The following is an 18,936-nucleotide window of genomic DNA, read 5'->3' as shown; positions in this document are numbered from 1 at the left end:
TCTCCCCCTCTTTCTACAATCGGCAAACTCCTACTCCTCTATGCCTTCAATCAAACAACAACCATCTTCGCAGTGAATTTTGTGAAAATTCAAAAGTTCAATCTTTTATAAGCCCAGTGACCGACTGCTAAAAGTTCAAATATAACTAACTGAATACTCTCTAGTTTATTTGAATTATAGAGGATCTTTTGTATCCCCTTTAAATTAAATTCAAAAAATATATATATTCATAGGCTAAACATAGGTTCTAGTACGGCACTAACAGTTTCAAATATTAGAATTTATTATCAAATATGTCTCTTTTAGTAAGATCACATGCAATCCGGCGCAATGAACTGCAATTCACGCGAGAGTCCACTTGGGTCTCATTTGTTCGGGCAAGGAATTCGAGCACCTATTCAAGTTGTAGAGTCCAAGTACCTTCTCACATAAATTGTCCGTATTGCATGTAATATGGACATCTCATTGTAATGATCCCCTTTTCCTTTTAGTACACATAAAATTATAATCTAATCAACTTTATTAGACTCTACTTATATATGGTTCAAAATTTTCAAAAAGTAAGTTCCTTTATTGTAGACTTCATAAATTCCACAACTCAATAATTAATAGGATAACGGATCTTAATACTCAATCAACTCAACTCTTAGTGTGGGGTAATCCAAGCTTTACTTGTCTTTTTTATTTATTTTTTTAATTTTTTGGGTGGGTGGGAGAGAATTGAAACCTTCAATATATAATGGTGTATATTGAGTTCCCAACAAATAGCAAGTAGGGTTTCTTAGTCCAAATAAGACTTATTTATTTATTTATTTATTTTTTATTAACCAAGAGTTGTTCTTATTCAAACCCAATAATTTTCACCTAAAGATTACAAGTAAAATCTCAACAAATATAGGTTGGGGGTTGTTCCACCAACCAACATAATCCTTGCTTTTGTACTCCTATGTCATTTTCCCTTCCCCATATTCCTTTCCCACTTTCGGCATATGGATGTCAGGGAAAGGGATTTTTTGGATACATAATTCATAATTGGACCATTATTTTTATGGTTGTTCATTTTAATTATTGACTTCTCTTTTTCACTTCTCTACACCCATTATTACTTTGCTCTTGAAATTCATCTTCACCTTTTCCTCTTTTCTTTTTTACTTACATCTTATGTGTTTCCGAGCTTCTGTAAACCTAGTCTCAATCTAATCTACCCACTAATCTATCACTTAAAGACAACACATTTCTCTTCTACACATATTATTGCAAGATAATTATAATTAAAACTACATTACTCGTACTCTTTGTTATTTGATCAAATGTCTCATACAGTTGGGTCAAATTATGGCTAAGCAAATTTAAGCGAGCGTCATATAATTTTTACCGTTTAGATCCTTTAATGTATGACTTTTAAAAAAATATGTGTTATTATGATAACGCTCAAATAAAATAATTACAGTTAATCTCGTTCAAACTTTGACCCGACCCTTTTATTAGGAAAAAAAGAACACGCAAACATCATAATACATAATTGTCCAATACATATATGATGTTTTAAAAGGAAGTCAACAATAGTTGCCTTATTCACATGATGATAAAGTTGATTAAGCGGCGGAAAAGTCTGTTCGTTGATTTTTCTAGCCAGCCCTATTCAAAAGTCTGCAGGCTTTAAAATCCCAGATTTTTCTTTTGAAGGGCCCACGTACGTGAGAATTAGTTGCACAACAGTGAATTAAGGAGATAATTAATTAATTATAAATAGAAGAATGTTAGGTGCTATTTTCTTAGAGTCTTTCTGCCTTATATAGATATATTTTTTTTAAAATAAATAATAAGATAATTTTTTTTAAAAAAAAATAATATCCATTTAGAATTAAGGAAAGAAGAGAGAAAATAGCATCTAACAAAACATCACGAGAAATCTTTACAAATTGCGTTGGTTGTCTACAAGATCATGGAAACGAATAAAATAACTGCGATATGACATTTTGGAACAAATTCAGCACAAATCCTAAATTAATTAATTAATTAAAAGTTCAAAAGCACTTCCATTTTGGGAGTTGATGATCCCATGTCACCATTATTCCATGCAACTCCCCTGTAAAGATAACCCACTTGGACAATAATACTTTATAGTCTGCATACATCTTTTCTCTTTTCCAACATTCTATCATAACATTTTTTTTCTTTCAAAAAATAAATAAATAAATAAAAATTCTATCACAACAGTTTTTAAGTTGCATGTTCATTAACGGTAATCTCTAACCGATTGAGGTATCCCTTGAAGACATTCATTAACGGTTGTTAAGTGGTCTTAAAGAAATTTTTGAAGTGGTCGGCATGGAGAGCTCGACTCTTAAAATGAGAATTTATAAAATCTTATTAGTATTAGCCGTCTTGAGTTTCACTTATGTTTTGATGGAGCTGAATCAGACTATAACTCAGTAAGATTTGAATGATTGCCAACCTAAGTAATATTAGAAGTTACTCTTGTATCCCCTTGTATCACTCAAAAAATAATGTGGCTTATAAAATCACCATTAACCTTATAATTGATTATTATTAAATTTTGATCAAATAATTTTAAAAACCACCTAATTCTAAAAATTACTCATGCCCATCCATGGCTTGAAAAAAAGAAAAAAGAAAAAAGAAAAACTCCTACTTTATACAAGATAATAAGATATGATGTGCAATTAATCCAACAAGATAATGCATAATTAAACCGAAATCTATAAATAATAAAGTTCTCTTTTTTCTTCTTTGAGAAAAAAAAAAAAAACTTACAATTGACAATATATGTATATATAAAATAGTTCTTCATTCCCACCAATAAACAAATAAATAAATTAAGTTGTTGAATTAAAAAGGGTTTGACCAAATGATGGTCCTGAAAAAGATGGCATGCATAGAAAGAAGATTCAAAAAAGCTTTTAATTTGAATAGTATAAAAATTGATCTCATTCAAGTAAATAAAGGGTAGACTCAAAGAACATTCTCATGCATACAGCTGAATTTCAAAGTACCAAAAATATTCATTTTTCTTTCTTTTTTTTTTTTCAAAAACAAAAAAAAACAAAATACAAAGTACCAAAGTTTGAAAAGCTAAGTCAGCTGCTGCTGGGTCTGGGTGGGTTGCAGATTTGCAGTGGAGTCTGGTTGGCAAATGCAAAGCTAGCTTAGCTGTTTTTTAGATATTTTTGAAAGTGGTGACCAGAGAGAAAAAAAAAAAGAAAAAAAGTCACATGCTTACAAAGTCATCCTCTTCTTTTTAGGGGCAGGGGGCCCCCCTAAAAGTGAGGTCGCCCTTAAATTTGACAACTTGTCAATGGCCTTTCATGTTTTTCGCCCACGTCATTTTGAGCCGCCGACGGCCCAGTAAATAGAGAAATGCTAAAATTTAATAAAAATTTTATACTTTATTTATAAAAATTTTAGTCGCAAGATGTTATATTATATTTTTAGTGTAGAAAAAAAGACAATAAAAAAAAAAATTTGTGACATCTTGTCATATAAATGTTTATAAGCAAAATATAGAGTTTTTATTAGATTCTATTATATCTTCCGGTAAATATAATGCTTCAGTGCAATATAATGCTCATATTTTGCTATTTTTAGTGACGTGACAGATGAACAATCACATGAAAAGAAATATTGAAATTTGAAATTTGAAATTTGAATTTCAATCCTCTCTCCCTCACTAGATATAGGCCAACTATGAGCATTATATTACACTGTAGCATACCTCGGGATAGAAATGACACGAGTGCACTTTCTAAATTTTCATTATTTTTTTAATTACTTTTTAAAATTTAAAATATCAAACTTTTAAAATAATTTGCAGTGTCACTCTTCTCATTAGTGAAATGACATTTATATTCCTAACATGTATCATAAAATTACAAAATTTAATATATTTAAAAAAAAAAATAGTATTTTGAAAAATTTCAAGGCCTCCGCTAAGATTTAAGAGAAAATCGTAATGTATAGGTGACATTGCAAACGTTTTAAAGTTGGATACATAAAATTGATTTTTTTTTTTTTTTTTAACTTCCGGAATTTGATTACAAAAGTGATGAAAGTTTACCGGATTTATATTTTTTTAGAAATGCTATGAGTCAATATTTTTTCAATATTTGACCCATATTTTCTTACAATCAGCTTTAAGAAACACCTAATATCTGAGATGATTAGTTATCTACTTCGCAGACAATTAAAAATGTTAATGATTTGTTTGGTTGTGTATTTTTTGAAAAAAAAAAATGTTTTTAAATTTGTTTAGAGAATAAAATAAAAACTCATCAAATGACATTTTTGATAGTGCAAATAATGGGGAAAATGGTTAAACAGTCATGCAAATTATGAGAGCTAATTACTAACCAAGACATGTAACATTAAAAAACAAAAACACAAAAACAAAAACAAATGCATGCATCACACGTAATATTAGGAAATTAAAGTCAACAAGGTTTCTTTTTCCTAGCCACACAAGTTAGGAACATACAATCAGACCATGTGTCTTTTTTTTTTTCCGAAGCAGACCATGTGTCTATTAAATGCATGATTCAATGATTTGTGGGGCTAATATGTTTTCTAAGTAAGAATGTTGAAGTCAAATATCAGTTGTAACAAGAAAATAAAATATATTTCAGTCCTTTTTTTTTTTTTTCTTTGTCTAAAATTGATATTGGCCCTTTTGCAGTGAAAAAAATAAAATAAAATTACAAACTGATGTAATAGTCTATTTGACTAAACAATTAAATTGCTTGTAAAATCTTAATAAAAATTATAAAACCAAAACGCTTTCTTTTTCCATTTGATTATGGTAGAATAGATGGTGACACTTCAAATTGAGGGTGAGGCCGGGCCACTATAGGAGACAAATTGCCATCTATACAACTTGCAGTGGTTAAGACTAAGAAACATTCGACAACTTTAATAATGTCCCACTTCAATCAAATTATTCAACTCTTTTTTTTTAAAAAAAAAAAAAAATTTGTAGGAAACATGAGAAGATGAGTATAAACGAATTGAGAAGTGCTACACATCTCAAATTTTCTTTTTAAAAGTTAATTTTCAAATGATGTGTCACCATCTTATGAGGTTTATTATTTTGGAAAATGTGTTATTAAATCATGGGATCGTAACATATTATTTGAGAACCAACTTTAAAAATAAAAATTTGGAATGTTTAGCATTTCTCTAAAGGACTTATGTACGAGAGAATCATGTGCCAAAGTGGGGGGCGGATGGGCAATAGCCTTTGTTGTTTTCTTCTCCCTTATAATTTTTTTAATTTTTATTTTAGTAGGCTACGATCCAATATTTTAAATATTCAACCCTTATATTTTTTACAATCGGGAATGTTAGGTGTTCTCGTCAAACTAAGACTTTAAAGTACAACAACAGTCACACAGTCTCATCATAATCCACAATTTTAAAAAGGATTTTGACAACAATTGCATCAAACCAAAAATCAAATGAAGAAAAATGCTAAAAAAATCTTACCTCTTAAAACTCTCTCCCTCTCTCTCTCTCTCTCTCTATATATATATATGTTTGGACAAAGGAAAAGATAAAGAAAAATTTGTTCTTTCATTTTTCGTCCTTTAAACTATGTTCTACGCTTGAAATAACCTCGTTCGAATGAGCATGTGACACTTGCATTAATTCGAACGTCAAGTGTCGCCTAACCCACACATGCAACGATCTGGGTCATTGATCTTCACTTACTACTCATGCGAATAATGACAAGTGGAGATACCATTTTTGTTCGAACGAAATCACTCAAAATTTAATCTCAACCGTCAATTTCTTTTACCATGTGTGCACAACACTAACATGTGGAGATTTCTTTTCGTTTGAATGAGATGCTACATATTTATATTTTAAAGTCTTAAACCCTAAAACCTTAATGTTTGGTCAATCAAAAGCCTATGACCTTCATTGTGCTCCGACTATTTACACTAAAATATATATATATATATATATATATATATATATATATATATATATATTTTATTTTATTCTATTTTCTTTTCTTATTGACATTTTCTTAGTCGGGATGTTATAAGATAAGTGCGACCACTTGTGGCCACCTCAACTAAAATAGGGGTGGTTGCGTAGCCGCCCCTCCTCCACTTAAGGTAGCTACACAATCACTCTAATATTTTATATTTTGAAAAATATTTAGTGTTTTGAGTTATAGAAAAGTTGTCAAATTCAAATTGAATACAGAAAACAAGAACATCGAGGGTGTTGGCAAACATAGAAATATCTCAAAAAATCTCATATATTCATGTGATAATATTTGTTAGAAAATATATTTTGAAAGGAAATATATTAAATTAATATTGTAAGTTATTTACCTCTTATAAGAATGATGATAATCAGGTTTGATAGTAATCAAATCAATTATCATACTTATCTATTTTAATTTTCCTATAAATATAAGTATTTGTATTGTAATATTATCAAAGAAAAAGACTATAATGTACCATTTTGAGCTTTATAATGTAAATATAAGTTATAGACCGAATCCTATAAAATATCTTGTCTCATCTATTTTATTATTTCACATTTAATTTATTTTTTTATAGCATTATGAATTTCTTCAATATTATCGATATTAAAAGCCTTCTTTCTCTCGCGAACAAATTTTTCCTCCAAATTGAGTTGGAGGAATTTTCTTCAATGTAATTTATAAAAATGACATGTGTTCTTTGAACATGTGAGATATACATATTTTTTTAATAAAATTGACAAAGTTGAAATAAATTTTATTAAAAACTCATATACATCTCACATGTTATTAAAAAAAAATATACATATCACTTTTATATATTAGATTAAAAAAAATTCTTTAACTCAATTTAAAGGAAAACTTTGTCATTATCTCGCACGCCCATTGCTTGACAGGCCCACAGTATTATCTACATAAAACAATTTGTTTTTTTTTTTTAAAAAAAAAAAATGGTTGAAGTTTCTTAAAAAATATAAAAAATAATCAGCATTATCCAAAGAAGAAGCGCTTTTTTTCTGTTGAAGTTTTTGTTTGCTTCTCAACCTCTCTCTATCACACACTGAAGCCCCCAGTAAAAGCAAAGCATCATCGCCCACACAAACACAAACGCAGAAGAGAGAGAGAGAGGTTTTAGATAGAGAAATAAAGATAAACAGCTTTTTGGATAGGCAGAGAGAGCCTGAGACTGAGAGAGAGCTCTGCCCCAGAAAAAAGAAAAAAACAATAATAAATATGCAATCCGATAAGGACTTCTGCATAGAGCTCTTTGCTTTTCTTCTGATGTAGTAAATGCTTCTCCGCAGACCCTGTGGCCTTAAAAACATTTTGCAGAGAAACTGTTCGACCTTTAAGTCCCTCTCTCCCCTTCACAATTTCTCACTCACAAAACTGTTCTACCTTTAACCCGCTTCACAAAAATGTGGTCTTGTTTTCCCTCTCTACTTTCAATTTCCTTACACATTCCTCCTCAAAGTTGTTTCTTCTAAAGATTTGGTCTTTGAGACCTGTTGGACCTTTAACCGAAATTCACCATTGTTGTCTTTTGCATTTTCACAGTTAACCCGGGCTTGAGCTCTTTAATGGCATTGACTTGACCCCTTTTCATTTTTCATTTTTTCTTTTTTTGGTGGGTGTTGGGTTTGAAGGATTTGAGCTTGGTTTGCAAGGGTTTTGTTTGTTTGGGTTTGCCTTAGAGGATGCGTGGTGTTTAAGGTTTTACCAATGGGTTGGTGGGAGTGGACCTGTTTCAGTCTTCTATGTTCTATAGCTTCAACATGAAGCCTTCTTGTTGTGCCCTATAGTTTGGTAAGCTGTAAAAGTAGCTTCCATTTTTGTCTTCTATTTGACTTACTTGCTTTTCAGACTTGTGTTCTTTCTTTCTGCTTGTTTAGGTGCTTAAAATCTTGGGTTTTCCTTTGATTTTGGTCACTTTAATTTATTCCTTTATTTATCCTTACTTTTTTTTGTTCTCTTGTACCTATGCAGTTAGTGCTTTGAAGAGGGTGTTTTGCAATATCTAGATTTAAGGAGCTTCATCTCTTAGTTTGGTTGTATTTTGGAGACAATGTATCTGCTTGGAACTTTCTTGTTTTGAATTGAAGCAGATTTGGGAATCACTTCCTGTTTTGAATGCTTGATAGTTGATAGTGTTTCCTATTGCTTTTCCTTGTTTATTCCGAAATTCAAGAACCGCTTCTAAAATATTTAAGTACCCTGTAGGAAACTCTGTCCACTGATTACAAATTGGGCTTCATAAATTTTTACATTATTCCAAATACACGTTCTTGTGTGGAATTTGTCTTTGTATTTAGCCTTAGAACAGAGAGGAGGTTCAAAAAAGTGGTGTGAATTGAAACTCGCGGGGGGGTCAAGGTTGCTTGTGAAGGATTTCTGAGTATAACTTATTTGAAGTAAATGCATGGATCGAAGGGACCCTATGGCATTATCAGGGTCTACATCTTATTATATGCCCAGTGGAATGGCTGGGTCTGGAACGCAGGCAGGGTTACAGGGATCACCGGGCATTCGATCCTTGTCTAATCCAAATGTACAATTTCAATCCAACATTGGTGGAAATACTATCGGATCAACATTACAAGTGGAGCCTTCATCTTCAATTTCACACAGTGTCAATGTGGGCGCACCATCTGCGGTGCCACAGAATGAGCCTGTGAAGAGGAAAAGGGGAAGGCCAAGGAAATATGGACCTGATGGGACTGTGTCATTGGCATTGTCTCCCTCACCGTCTACTCATCCCGGAAAGAGTACGATAACATCAAGCCAAAAACGGGGTAGAGGACGGCCACCGGGGACTGGAAGGAAGCAACAATTAGCTTCTCTTGGTAATTTTCTGGGGCCAATTGGATTTATGTGGTCTGTTTATGTTTACCATCATTCTCCTGAACACTACATTGCATTTTGTACATTTCCATCTTATTTGCTTTCAATCTTTAGCTCTTGCATGTAGTCATCAGAAAAATTGTTAACTGGCTGAGGTTATGCTTGTTAATTCTTATGATAGCTTTGCATTATCTGTACTTATAAGGTGAGCTGGACCCCGGTTTTGTGCCTGCCTATGCCTCAAACTCACATAATTAAGTGTAGATCTAGTAACCTGCCTATGCCCCATAATTAATTGTAGTGTATTATCAACAAAGTCAATAGTAAAGATGTAGTTTCTTGGATGTTGTACATGATGGACGTAAGCCTCTAAGACCCCAACTTACCTTAATCCTTTTGTTATTTATTTTTTTCCATCTTCTCTTCATTTAGCTCTATATTGTGCTCATTTTCCATGATATTTCAAATTTTAAGAGACAATACCAATGACACATTATTTATATGCATGTAGATATAATGAATTAACAACTTTTCAGGAATTTCATAGAACCAACATGTTTGAAATAATGTGTCTATATTGGTTATTCTTAAACCTTGGTCAAGTGTATTTTATTTTATTTTATTTTTTTTGTCTGGAAAATTCTGTTTGATATTGTGTTTGATAACTTAGATTTGAGAAATTGGTGTGCAACTTTTAGGCGAAAAAAAAACTCAGAAGTGAAGACCTCTGGGTGAAGACATTGCTATGTAATATAGACATAGGTCGGTTTTAAGAGAAAAGTTACATGCTGCCCATTCTTTGAGAAGCGAAGCAAGGTAGAATAGAAATTTTTACAAGTCATGTACAGTTAGATCTTTAATTCTCAGAATCTCAGGGGAATGACAAAATTGATGGAACTCCACTGAGAATTTTAGGAGCATTAACTGCAGATTAAATATTCCAGACTTGTGTACTGATCAGGAATTGTCATCCACTGTAAAACCTTTCAAAGGAGCTGAAGGTCAGAGAGCATGAGTGATGGTGACAAGTGTATATCTTAACAAAATTATGTATATATGTGAAGGACAGTACATGCTTCTATTTTGTTTACTGCTATATTTATCTGCATTTACTCTGAGACTCCATTTTATTGGATCACTGACAACTTATATTATTTTTATTATGTGTGGAAATCTACCCTTCTGATCTTATTGATGCGATATATAGTATTCATATGCTTGCTATCTCAATTTCACAATTTTATTATTTGGTTTTCCTAAGCCAATTATATGGCCAGAATGTAAAATATTAGCTCTGCCTTTTTTCTGATAATTTAGTTGTGTCTGTGAGAGTACATTCCGCTTTGCGGAGTGATCTTGAGAATTTTCATCTGCTATGTATAGTTTACATTTCTGTTTCTTTATTGTGCAATCACTTCCTAGTATGTGAATAATGTAGCAAATGGTTGGCTGCTTTGATAGGTGAATGGCTGTCTGGTTCGGCTGGGATGGGTTTTACTCCACATATCATCACCATTGCAATTGGAGAAGTATGCGATTTTCTCTTATCAATTACTATTGGTCTATGAAGCTTTTAATTTCAGATTTTTCAATACTCAAGGAAATAGCAATTTGCTCTGAAAGTTCTGGACTACCATGCAAACCCAAAAGTAATTTATCCAGAATTTAGTCAATGTACAACAATGCCCTGGATAAGGAATTGACTAAGAAAATTGATGTTGTTCTTGCATACTTTCTGATCTAATAGAAGCTATTATGTCTTTCACTTTTCAGTTCATTAATCCCCAAAACTCTGCTGTCTTTTTTGGGTGGTATGTTTTGCATTTTATCTTGTTGATTGAAGTTTGATTATCTTTTGCTGTAGGACATTGCAACAAAAATAATGTCATTTTCGCAGCAGGGGCCAAGAGCTATATGCGTACTGTCAGCCAATGGTGCTGTCTCCACTGTGACTCTTCGTCAGCCTTCAATGTCTGGTGGCACTGTCACATATGAGGTTTGAGCACTTTATTCTATTTGTATAAATATTGACAGTTCTTGGCATGGTCTGATACATGATGGAGAACAATGCTGGTGCAGCGGTGTGCTATGTGGAACTTCCATTTATTTTTTATAATTTAAGATTTTGTTTGACATGTTAGAATAGAAATTAAATTATTAAAGGGTTAAATACCTAATACTCCCTAGGGTTTCAATTCTTTATTTTTTCCTCCTTAGGGTTTGATTTTTATCACTGGAGGTACCTGTAATTTTAATAAAGATCAAATTGGTCGTTTCGTCTATTGACCGTTAGTTGACTTAACGAAAGTCCACGTCACTGACACGTGGACCAATTAAAATTTAACACTTGGCATAAGTGGCCATGTCATCACCAATGATGTGGCCACCTAATTAATTTTTTTTTTTTCAAAAAAAAAAAGAAAAAAAATAAATTTGGCCACCCCTATCTGGCCGAATGGGGTGGGCTTGGCCATCCCCATGGAGCCAAGGGGGTGGCCGAAACCACCTCCAATGGGTCTTGGGGGTGGTTTCGGCCACCCCCTTGGCTCGGCCACCCCTATCCAGCTAGACTGGCTACCCCCATGGCCAAAGGGCCACACCAATTTTTTTTTTTTTTTCTTTTTTTTTTTTGAAATTTTTAATTTTTTAAATTAAAAAATTTAATTGGGTGGCCACGTCATCACGGATGACGTGACCACTTATGCTAAGTGTCAAATTTTAATTGGTTCATGTGTTAGTGGCGTGGACTTCCGTTAAGTCAATTAATGGTCAATGGACAGAAGGACGAATTTGGTTTTTATCAAAACCACAGCTACCTCCTGTAATAAAAATCAAACTCTAAGGGGAAAAAAATAAAGAAATGAAACCCTAAGGGGTATTACGTATTTAACCCATTATTAAATTCAGCATTTTCTATAAATTTAAGCTTTTTAGATAAGTGATGATTTAACATGGTATTAGAACAAAAGTCTCGAGTTCAAATCTTGTTTCCATCAGCCACCTCTCATTTCAATTAAATATTACTTGTGTTGGGCGTCATTGAAAAGTGTTAGAATATTAATTAAATGATCAAATTTACCATTTTTTTAAGCTTAAACTTTTAAGATAAATGATGATTAATATGACATTAGGACAAACTTAAGTTTATGAGGTTTGTTTATGCCTGGAGTATGAGCTCAATGACTATGCTCGAACCTAAGAAGCTTGTTACTAGAGGACGATGTCTCAATTTGAGGCTTGGGCATGTATGCTCTGTTCATCTCGGTCATCATTTATGTATTTACTCTGTGTTATCTCGTTCAGTAATCAATCTCTCTACAACCATTTAAATGGTGTTAAGCTCTTCTTCTCTAATACCCTTAAGGATTTTTTTTTTTTTTTTTTAAAAAAATTTATTTGTGTATATCATCGTGTGCCTCTAATGAGAAAAGTATTTGGTGGATTTGAATTCTGTAGGGGCGTTTTGAGATATTGTGTTTGTCAGGATCTTACTTGCACGCAGATAGTGGTGGGTCTCGGAATCGAACTGGTGGTTTAAGTGTCTCCCTTGCCAGTCCTGATGGTCGTGTCGTTGGCGGAGGAGTCGGGGGAATGCTTATTGCAGCGAGTCCTGTTCAGGTATTTTCGTGTTTGCTTTATCTTCTATGCCATTGTTCTCCATTTAGTTAATTCGTTGGGATAGATTAATGATTCTACCACAAGGGTGAGTTGCAGGAGAACTTTGCTACATAAATTCTGAAGAAAAAACTGATAATAAAAATGAATAACTTCTTTAATTGGACGGTTTTCTTATATACTTTTCGTGTATTTGGGTTGCGTTCTTAATACTTTTGATTGAAGTATTTATCAAAAAATGAAAAAAGAGCAAGCAATCTGTTGCAGTCAGCTGAACAATACGACTGTTTATGCTTTAAGCTTTGGGTATTGGCCCTATTGGGCATGTGATTTTGTACCATAAAGCCAATATGATTCAAGTTTCTGTTTTTGAGGCTCAAATGATGATGGATGACTCCAGGTGATTGTGGGTAGCTTCATATGGGGTGGTTCAAAGTCAAAGAGCAAGAAAAAGGAAGCTTCAGAAGGTGCGATAGACTCGGAACATCAAACAGCTGACAATCCAGATGCACTAACAAGCATTCCACCAGCTCTAAATCTCAGTCCAGCCTCTTCAATGGGTGTTTGGCCAGCATCAAGGGGACTGGATATGCGCAATGCCCATGCCGACATTGATTTGATGCGCGGATGACAAAATTTCTATTGATGGATACATGAGCATTGTACATAAATTTCACTTTCCATCGCCACTTGAATCTGATTTTCTTGATGTTCCAATGACAGGAGGCCAGTTGATTTTGGCTCCGATAACTCTTGACTTCATTTACCCATCAGAGACAATGGGGTGGTACTCATATTTTTGTAGCTTAATGGAAATTTTAGTTTGGAAACGTCACATTCATGATTTCCAGTATTCTGTATCTTCTTTTCAGTTCCAACCAAGAAATCTAGATTGAAATTATCATTCTTGAATGAGTATTATTCATTGTAAACTAATCTCAAGCACTTTTTAGGAAAGCAGAGTTTTTTCTTTCGATAATCTGAACAAAAACGAATGAAAATGTCTTCTTGTGGTTTATGGTTTTTTGGGATTCCGGATGCCACAGAAATTGTCTCAATTAATTCAATCTATATAAGGTTCAGTTGATGGACCATTTTGTTTCTGAGTTTTTGAGGGTAAAAAATCTGACAACTATTTTTTCTGTCTTTTGCTTTGTGATAACATTTTTTTTAACCCAGTTTTTAAAAGTGTTACGTGTTCTTTGAACATGTGAGAAACAAAATTATTTTTTATTAATACTATTAAAAAAGTAGGTAAGAAACACGAGACAAGTTTTTATATTACAAGCATCTTTATGAAACTTAAGCGCATTTGACCATGTAATATCCAGCCCACCCCAATTGTCACGAGCCACACCCAAGGCTTCCCACACAGCCTTACAGGCATCAACAATGTTGTTAGCACATGAAGGTTGATAATCATGGTTTGAATCACACCCCATGGTTGAGTCACACTCATTCACCACCATGGCCACCACGCTCCGCTCATTGGCGCTTAATATTTGTCAAAACACCTGTCCTTGTTGTTGAACCATCCAGTAAATAATGCCACCACAGGCGTGTCATCGGAGTGGTACTGGTTGTCACATTCTAATGGACCGCCGCCATCTCCTCCATCCTCAAAGCTATTGAGGATGAGATAAGCTGTAGTTTGGCTCGAGACTAGTGGTGAACACTGGTAAGTAGTGTACATCTTGCCTTCAACACAACAATCTGAGTCGTTCTCTTGGTTGCATTGTCCCGGAGGGCCGTTCTTCCCCCTAATTCTGCCGCTTGGACGGCAGTTCTAGCTTCAACATCCAGACAGCTAGTTAAGAGGAGAATGGCTTGTAGGAGAAAATATGCATTTAAGCACAAGCTCTTCATTCTCTCACACTCTCTCTCCCTTTCTTTCTCTCTTTTCTTGTTAACAGGAGAATGCTTGATGCATAGATGAACTTTTGAGCCGGTATTTATAGCAAATGCCTCATCAAAACACATATGTTTTGAAATGAAAAAAAAAAAAAAAAAAAAATTACACTGTACATAGTATGACATCGTACGTGTTTGGATTTTGGAATGTTGACTTGAAAGCTAGCTTGTCTCTGTAAATGTTTACTAATGAAAATGGTCATAATCTTAACTTCCCGCTTGAACGTTCTTTCCCCTGTTGCTTTCTTTGGTTCGCACAAAATCACCATTTTCACATTTTCTACTTGGTCTTAAAATATTAATCCTTCTTTTCTGGGATTTCCCACTGGGTACTAGGTGTTCTCCATTGGATGTTTGTGGGTCAAAGGATCTCTTGGTTGACAATGATTTGATGCTGTTCTGGCAGTGATCAGCGTCGTAGAATATTCATTTTCATTTCTCATTTACTGCAAAAAAGAATTTAAGCCAAGATTAAAAGATAAAAGTACCTGGGTAAATAAAATTTGATGGGAAAAATAGATTTAATACCCCCCAAATTAGTCGGACCACTTCTTTTATATGATATTCAATGTTTAAAAAGTGACAATTAACTATCTCCGATTCTTAAAGTTTCAAAACTTGACAAGTTTGGCGATTCATATTAGAGGTCAATAGTGTTTCCTGATATGATAACACAACCATTTCCATTAGCATCATCATAGTCATCTACTTGTCTTGTCACACTTGCTTGCTCTTTTAAAAAATTTGTAAAAATGAGAGGTAGATCAAAGAGGAAAAGTACTATATATAAGAATGTTGATTGAAAAACTTTGTACGCATTTTGCCTCTATACACAAATTTGGGGAACACAATCCTAATTAGGGATGATTGTTACTAATTTTGGAAAGGTTTTCTCTTGCTAATCACGCTGATTTGTCTTGTTTGGTGGCTGTAGCTCAGTAGCTGGGAAGGTTTTTCCTTTCTTGCCACGCATAGCTGGTCTAGCATATCACGCATACCAGCTGGTTGATCATTTTTCTGAATGGGCTGCTGCAAATCCCTTGATTGCTGCTCTCTTTTTTCAACATAATTTTTTTTTCCTAATTGAAAAAGTAGGAGGAAGAGACCAACTGTAATTATTCTATTGAGCGTGACTATAGTAACATTTATCTGCTGGGAGCCGCATAATAGAAGCCAAGACGATGGGAACCGCATGCGTTCCTTCAAGTCCGGTTGAATTATAGCATAACTCAATTTTACTAGAACATCAATGAGAACCATTAATGAGGTTTAAACTAATCAGGCATGGATATTCCCATTGAGAAATTCAAATCCATGCACTTCAAAAATTTCCTTGAACTATTGAATCACCACCCTAAACAGATGATTATGAGAAGGTGCCCAATAGTTTATATACACGTAACAGATGATTATGATTAGACTTAACCCATGTAAAATACAAGAATCATAACACTTGGCCTTTCTACTGATATTTTGATATACCAATCCATTTGTTAACAAAACATTAAAAACTTTACATCAAAAAAAAAAAAAAAAAAAAAAAGAAAAATCTAGTGGTATTCAATTATAAAAACTCACCACATACATGGTGCTTTTGCTGTGTTTCTTGCCAGGTTGGTGGCTGGAACATGCAATTTAAGACAAAAAAGATACACCCTTTCAAGGCGTGTTTTGCGATGAAATGTTAAGATCGATTCTGAACATATAAAAAGTTAATATATTAAAATTTATAATTTCATCAGCTCATTTGCAAGAAGCCCCATTCTCTGCAAGAAAGATTCTAAAGGCAAAGGATGTACAGTTTTGTCTCGTTGAATTAACAAAGGGATCTGAATCATGTGATACAGATGCACAGACGTCAATCACGAGAAGATTCGAAACCAAGGCAATTGTAAAAGTATATATCGTGGCGTAATCAACACGCCCTTTTATATATGGTTTTCGTCATTTTGTCTCGAGTTGTTCTTGTCCATCATACTTTAAAATAATACCAACTGATACTTCAAAGAAACCTGCAAAAGAAGACTGCAAACATGTCCTAATTTTATATTAAAGATATCTATTTTTTGAGTGGTTAATATGATCTCTATATATAGCCCACTGCCAGTTTCTGTTCTTCACACAAAAACAGAGAGGGAATATATTGAAGATGCAGAACCAAATTTCTTCTACTGTCTTTGTTCTCTTCTTCTTTTTCTTCTTCTTGTTACAAAGTGGTCAAGCGTTGATGCTCAGACTTGCAAGCCCAGTGGCCACATAAGGGGTAAAAAGGCTCCTTCAGGACAGTGTAACGAAGAGAATGACTGTGTGTGTTGTGTTAAAGGCAAGCCTTACACAACTTACAAGTGTTCACCACCAGTCTCTAGCCGTACAAAGGCCACGCTAACTATCAACAGCTTTGAGAAAGGTGGGGATGGAGGCGCACCATCAGAAAGTGACAACAAATACCACTCGGATGACACCCCTGTGGTGGCGCTCTCAACGGGATGGTTCAACCATAAGCAGAGATGTTTAAAGTATATTACAATCCATGGCAATGGAAAAAGTGTTAAGGCGAAAGTGGTTGATGAGTGTGATTCCACTATGGGATGTGATGCTGCCCATGATTACCAGCTTCCATATCCTAACAATATTGTTGATACCTCTCAAGCTGTGTGGAAGGCCTTGGGAGTGCCAAAAAATAGCTGAGGCGAATTAAATATTTACTGGTCTGATACTTAATTTTCACCTTATTTGAAGTATACCATGCGAGAAATATATACCAAGGTGTTTATTTTGTTCTTTCGTGTATTAAGTAATACAACTGCATTTTCAATATATCTTATGCAACATTTAGGTTGCATTTTGTTTGCGATGTCAGGAAGTGAATCTGTAATAGCTTTTGTTAGTGTTTGTATTTATATAGATATTGATTGTTGATTCAAGGCATCACCATATGATAATATGTTTGCCCTTGTATTGTTCCTCATTAAGTTATGAACTATTACAGTTAATGTTCCTCGACTTTAATCGACACTTCATTGTTTTGTAGTTTTCTAAAATTATTGTTTCAAAGCCTTGATGTACTTTATTTTTTTGTGCATGATATACTAGTAGTATCACGCACATACATAATGATCACAACAAACCCCCTCTCTCAGATGGGTGGAAATTAAGAATTGACCAGTAAATATTTAATTCTCCCCACTCACTTTGTGGCACTCCCAATGCCTTCTAAAGAGCTTTGGAGGCATCAACAATGTTGTTATGACATGGAGGCTGATAGTCATGGTCGGCATCACACTCCATGCTGGAATCACACTCATCAACCACCTTTGCCTTAACACTCTTTCCATTGCCGTAAATAGTAATATACTTTAAACTTCTCCTTTTATTGTTGAACCATCCGGTTGAGAGTGCCACCACAAGGGTGTCATCCGAGTGGTACTTATCGTCACACTCGGATGGTCCACCTCCATCCCCACCTTTTTGAAAGCTATTGAGAGTTAGTGTGGCCTTTGTACAGCTAGCTAGACACCTGTGGTGAACACTTGTAAGTGGTGCAATGCTTGCCTTCCAAACAACAATCAGAGTCGTTCTCTTGGTTGCACTGTTCCAGAGGAGCCTTTTATCCGTTAACTTTCCACTGGGATTGCAAGTCTGAACCTCAACATTTAACCACTTTGTAATTATTCCTTAAGGATCATACTGGGTCTTCTTCTTTAAAAAAAAATAATAAATTTTTTTTTTTAAAAAAAAACTCAATAATTTTTTTTTTATTATTTTATTATTATTATTATTATTTTTTTTTTTTAAAAAAAAAGGTTCTATGAGAATATCATATTCCTTAATTCAATGAACCTACCCCTAGCAAGGAAGTTCCCTTTCTAAAATAAGCTAAAGGATAAAGTCAAAAAGACTAATAAAAGGCTATAAGCCTCGGCCATAGTCATTTAGCTTAAAAATCAAATTAGGTTTATTTAAAGTTGCACTAAGAAGAGGTACTTTCTCATCATCTCCTATCACCCACCCTTAATGGTGGATGAGATTTTTTTCACAACCTCTAAATTAGACTTGGGAATCTACCCTCAAATGTAGTTAGATAGGAGCTTTACGAAGTTCAAAGAAGTTTCTATGGCCTATTACGCATAACTATATAAACAATTTGCGTCCCCAATAGGTAGCTCAATCGGTTGTGGACCACTTCTAATGAAGCGAAAATTATTTATTCGAATCCCTCCTCCCCCTTCCCTTGTATGGACATGTCAATATATATATATATATATACAAAATTTGCTGTTTGCCATCATATTTAATAGAATATTAATTAAATGAGCCACTCTTATTAAGAGAAATAAGTGAGGCTTGAGTGGGTACAAAGCGGAATTAAAATATTAACTAAATGATTGAATTTATTATTTTTTATTTACTTAAATTTTTAGGATAAATGCTAGTTTAACATTATGTCATACCAGAAGTCTTGAGTTTGAATTTTATGTTTGTAATTTACCTTCCACTTAAATTATTCCACGTGGTAGAGTGTGTTTATTGAGGAAGAGTGTTAAAATATTAATTAC

At 33.8% G+C, this 18,936-nt stretch overlaps 1 protein-coding gene and 3 pseudogenes across 1 annotated transcript; 2 read left to right on the top strand and 2 right to left on the bottom strand.

Annotated features, from left to right (window-relative positions):
• Positions 1-7,123: 7,123 nt before the first annotated feature.
• Positions 7,124-13,304, top strand: LOC132186406 (AT-hook motif nuclear-localized protein 11). The gene is made up of 6 exons (XM_059600371.2): positions 7,124-7,819; positions 8,000-8,856; positions 10,316-10,383; positions 10,719-10,850; positions 12,311-12,472; positions 12,870-13,304. Exons 2-6 carry the CDS (start codon positions 8,433-8,435, stop codon positions 13,098-13,100), a joined length of 1,017 nt encoding a protein of 338 aa, XP_059456354.1. The 5' UTR covers positions 7,124-7,819; positions 8,000-8,432; the 3' UTR covers positions 13,101-13,304.
• Positions 13,229-14,335, bottom strand: LOC132186580 (kiwellin-1-like; annotated as a pseudogene).
• A 2,194-nt stretch (positions 14,336-16,529) lies between these two features.
• On the top strand, positions 16,530-17,101 carry LOC132188673 (kiwellin-1 pseudogene; annotated as a pseudogene).
• Positions 17,102-17,497: 396 nt separating this feature from the next.
• Positions 17,498-18,509, bottom strand: LOC132186579 (kiwellin-1-like; annotated as a pseudogene).
• Between the last annotated feature and the right edge of the window lie 427 nt (positions 18,510-18,936).

This window comes from Corylus avellana, chromosome 6 (assembly GCF_965113065.1).
Source record: "Corylus avellana chromosome 6, dhCorAvel1.hap1.2, whole genome shotgun sequence".
Taxonomy (NCBI): Eukaryota; Viridiplantae; Streptophyta; class Magnoliopsida; order Fagales; family Betulaceae; genus Corylus; species Corylus avellana.
The sequence above is the reverse complement of the archived record's forward strand: the minus strand, read 5'-3'. Positions and strand labels throughout refer to the sequence as shown.

Bases quoted from the DNA above. Each gene is read 5' to 3' on its own strand.
- LOC132186406 (XM_059600371.2), top strand. From the start codon at position 8,433: ATGGATCGAAGGGACCCTATGGCATTATCAGGGTCTACATCTTATTAT. The intron at 10,384-10,718 runs GTATGCGATTTT...CTTTTGCTGTAG, and splicing joins TCACCATTGCAATTGGAGAA to GACATTGCAACAAAAATAAT. The intron at 10,851-12,310 runs GTTTGAGCACTT...TGAATTCTGTAG, and splicing joins GTGGCACTGTCACATATGAG to GGGCGTTTTGAGATATTGTG.